At 44.6% G+C, this 4,592-nt stretch overlaps 1 protein-coding gene across 1 annotated transcript in view; it reads right to left on the reverse strand.

Moving 5' to 3' along the window:
• GNA14 (G protein subunit alpha 14) overlaps nucleotides 1-4,592 on the reverse strand; it is a 164,612-nt gene that overhangs the window by 9,526 nt on the left and 150,494 nt on the right. The window contains exon 3 of the mRNA XM_011375492.2: nucleotides 1,275-1,429. Coding sequence (XP_011373794.1) covers nucleotides 1,275-1,429 — 155 coding nt within the window. The remainder of the gene's footprint in view (nucleotides 1-1,274; nucleotides 1,430-4,592) is intronic.

Below are 4,592 nucleotides of genomic sequence, written 5' to 3' on the forward strand. Positions count from 1 at the left end.
GGGCCTTCACAGAAGCAAATGACACTAGGCTGTCTCAGAGACAGGCCTTGGCCAACTTGGAGGGTGGGGCAGGGGAACTGTCCCTGGCTCCCCAGCTGTCAAAGACAGTCTGCCTTTCTCCTTGGGACACTGCTTCCCTTCAGGCACTTTTCTGTGGGACTTCTTTTATTTCCTTTTTCTGTTTTGCACCTAAATGTTCCTGAACTTGGATTGGTTGTGCCAACCAGGATTAAAGGATTAAACACTCAGCCTGGGACAAAAGCCAAGAAGAGGTCCAGTGAAACTGAGGGTAGGATTCCAGTTTCCTTTCCTGCTCACTTTTCACTGCCTGTCCAGATGATGGAGTGAATCACCCACCCACTCCAGCTTGGAAGGCAATGACTGCACCTGAAGGGAAGGGGACATCTTCAGAAGGGATTTCGGGGCCCTCAGAAGATGGAAGATGACATGGTCCAAGGGAGGAAAGAGCTGAGCTGCAGAGAGAGGACTCACCATCCTCTTTTCGAGAACTATGATTAAACTATTTGCCCAGTGATCTGGCTGATGGAGGCACAGCCCCAGGAAATTCTTAAGAAAATAAAACTTGTGATCTCCCTGGAAGAGTTTGCATGCAGGACCATATATTTCTCTTTCCTTAAAAGGTAACATTTAAAACTAGAGCTTTATGGATCGAAATATAGTGTATGAGCCTTTGCAAGTTATTAATAAACAAAGGGCACCAGGACTGAGTTTCTACGGGTAATGGGCCGGGAGAGCTTCTCTTGCCCACTAGAGGGCAGCACAAGATCAGCCACCGATGGGGCCTAGTGCATTGCGGCCTAAACTCTGATTTTAGATTTTAGGATAATTGGACCTGGAATCTACTGATCAGGAAACCAGAAGGCAGAGGGATATAGAGAGGAGGAAAGTAGAAGCCAAAAGCAAATGTAGTCCTTATTTGTCAGATCATTTCGGCACTCCAAATGAGATCAGTTCTACCAAAGGAACCCCACCTTTGATTTACTCTCTCATTGAAAAGAAGCACAGAGGCTCAGGACGTGGTGAGGAAAGGCAGCTATGGGCAGGGAGAGAGACCTGGGATCCACAGGGGGACTGAAGGTTTTAGGAGGTGGGAAGAGATGCACCAAGAAGATGGGGATACAGAGTAGCGGGAAGGAGGTGGTGTTGCCACTAGAAGCAGCTCCTTTCTCCCCAGTGAAAAGTATCTCTTAAGAATATGTAGCATGCTTGCCCGAAAGCCCCTTGGGCAGCCGCGCCCGGGGCTCTGTACTCACTATTTGGCAGAGTCTGACAGCTGGTATTCCCTCCTCCTGTCATAACACTCCTGGATTCCTGGGTCCAGCCACAGCTGCTTGATGGCCTCCACCTGGTCCCTGGAGAGCGCAACGATTTTGTCCACTTCTACTTCTCTGATTATCTGGGCGTTTTCCTACTCAAAGGAAAGAGAACCTTTCCTTAGTCATAGGAAAGGAAGCTAACCCTGACTCAGAGATAAGACTTGCCCTGGTTCATGGATTAGGAAAGATCCCCCTAGGTGTTGAGGGTGTGGTATGTGCCCTCTGCAGGGCTGCTCACAGCCAAGCCCCTCAGCTGCAGCCATGTTGCGTGGAGATGATGTATCTGTAAGTCGGTGGACAGAACTACAGGACACAACACCTGTGGCTTTCAGCCCTAGCCATACCCCGGGGCCAGTTTCACCAGCATTCAACACCCCGTAGTGAATAGAGAAACACTGGAAGAGTGATCATCATGGTACTAACGAACTTTACTTCCTCATTACTCATTTGAATATCTGCATAGCCAATGGAGCAATTTAAAAATAACTGTTATTGTCAGTGGGAATCCAAGGATGGGGTGGTAGAAGTGGGTGGAAGCAATGAGGGATGGATTTTTTTTTTTTTAACTTTTTAAAAATTAAGTTTGTGTAGTAACATTGGTTAATACGATTATATAATTTTCAGGTGTACATTATAATTTCACATCTGTATATTCTATTGTGTGTTTACCATCCAAAGTCCAGTTTCCTTCCTACCCTATATTTGACCCCCTCCCTTCTACCTCCCCGCTCCTCACCCACCCCTTACCCTCTGGTAACCACTAGTCTACAGACCATGTCCATGAGTCTCCATTTGTCCTGTTCATTTGTTGCTTTTAGGTTTATATCCCACATATAAGTGATATCATGTGATTTTCAACTTTTTCTGTCTGGCTTATTTTGCTTAGCGTGATTGAGTGTGGATTTTCTTTAGAGCAGGGGTCCTCAACCTCTGTGGCACAGACCGGTACTGGTCCATGCTTGTTAGGAACCGGGCCGCACAGCAGGAGGTGAGTGGCAGGTGAGCGAGCAAAGCTTCATCTGTATTTGCAGCTGCCCCCTAGAGCTAGCATCACTGCCTCAGCTCCACCTCAGATCATCATCAGGTATGCATTAGATTCTCATAGGAGCACTGGTCCCCGGTGCCAAAAAGGTTGGGGACTGCTGCTTCAGGGGATTGAAAAACAATAGTAACCAACTGATCGCCAGTCTGCTTTTTCCTCTCTCCATTATTAAAAAAAAATTTTTTTAATAGGCTTTTTTTTGTAAAGCAGTTTTAGGTTTTCAGCAAAACTGAGCACAAAGTACAGAGTTCTCACACAGTCTGTTTTTTAATTATCACGTGTCACTGATAAAACTCCCACTGGGAGAACCACTCCCATTGCAACCTCACCCTCCCATGCCACTGATTGCTATACTGTTATTTATTATTACCATCATTAATAAATAATTATTGCTCTATTACTATTGCCATATTATTTCAGTAATTAAGATCATTATTACTGCAATTATTACTATTATAGCACTTACCATTTACTGTCCGCTTAAATGTGCCAAGGGTTCTACATGCACTATCTCATTTAATCAATGGAAGGCTAAGACAAGACCAGAAATCTTTCCAGACATTAGCAAATGAAAATGATAAGGCTGGCCTGCATCTACAACACATCCATGTGTTGGTCCTGGAAACTCAGCATCTCATCCTTGGCTGCAAGAGATTCCTGCCACAAGAGACAGGAGCCTGGCCTTTTCTTTGCTCTCCCATCTTGCCACATCTCACAGCAATTACATCACGCAGAGCTGGCTATTCACTTGCAGCCATTAGTCAGTAAAGGATCCATTTGACAGCTATGATCTCCTCAAGTACATATGGTACCCCCTACGAAGTTGTTCTTACCTTTCATTGCTCATTCTCATTAATAGTCCAACAAGAAGCCAGAGAATAGAGAGATCTAGATTCACCTGTCTCGAGCACAACCAAGTGCTGTCATGAGATCAGCATGACTTCGTACCACATCCATCACAAGAGCAGATATAAACTCTTCCCCTAGACTGCGGATCGTCAGGCAGGTAGATTCTCAAACAAGATCAAGGCAGAGTGGTTTAGTGGAAAGTGTCCTGGATGGGGGAATCGAGACCCTGAGTTCTAAGTAGTGCACTTGGGACTTTTGAGGATCTCACCAAGCTACCTGCCTCAGCATCCTCATTTGTAAAAGGAGCCAGTGATTTTCAGAAGAACCCAAATGTAAGTAGAATTAGCCTTATTATTGTATCAGGTACTTAATATTTGTTTGCAAAACAAGACACACTGATGGCTCTTAAGCCGTGATTTCTAACCCTGCCCACTGGCACATTTCTGCACCATCTGCTCTATTCTCAGCCAGAGAGAATAATAAATGAAGAACCTGGACAGTTTTTTTTTTTTTTTTTTTTTTTGTGGAAAAGAGGGCTGTCTCCCACTTCCTCTCCTCCTCTCACCACTTTTCCTCTTCCCAAAAGGATCAGATGGTCTCTCCTCACCCCGTGCTTAACTCTACCCTCTAAATTTAAAGCATATGTTTTCCTCTCTGTCTTCATGACAAGTCAAGAAATGCCATAAGAGCAGAGCCATTGTCATTGTTCCATATATCCCAGAACCTGGGGCAGTGTCTAGCAAATACCAGGTGCCCATCTATTGATGTAGGCACCCAATAAACATTTGTAGCATTCATAAAAATGTATCTGACAGAAAATCACAAGGAAATAACAGCAAAAGTATGCTAGGGTAGGACAGAAGCCTCTGCTGGTCACAGAGCACAGGAGCATGGGACAGGAAAGTCTCTCAGAGGAGAAAACGCTCTGGTGACTCATGGCCAATTTGTCTTTTTCACTCTGTCCCTGGAGGCAGTCAGCATCTTTGCTTTTTAGGTGACTGCCTCTTAATCTGCTCTCCTAAATTTAACTATTAAATTCAGCTTAACTGCTAAGAGATGGTGCTGTAAGAATCAACAAGGGTGTTACAAATATTTCAACCTTTTCTCCTCACAAATGCGCTGTAGGATTGTACTCTGCAGTGAATGAAATGTAAGCAGAAACAACATTTATCCCTTTTAGGAAGAAACTTTAGTCGCTCAGGAAGCCTGGCTGATGGAGGCTGCATTTTTGTCTCATGACAATCACCACATCGGATGAAAGGGAATGTCGTAAATTACTCACTAGCTCTTTAATGAGTAGAGACCCCCGCACACACCATATTGCATATGTAGCCTGAGTGAGAAATCAACTTTTATGGTGTTAA

This window comes from Pteropus vampyrus, unplaced genomic scaffold, assembly GCF_000151845.1.
Source record: "Pteropus vampyrus isolate Shadow unplaced genomic scaffold, Pvam_2.0 Scaffold273, whole genome shotgun sequence".
Classification (NCBI taxonomy): Eukaryota; Metazoa; Chordata; class Mammalia; order Chiroptera; family Pteropodidae; genus Pteropus; species Pteropus vampyrus.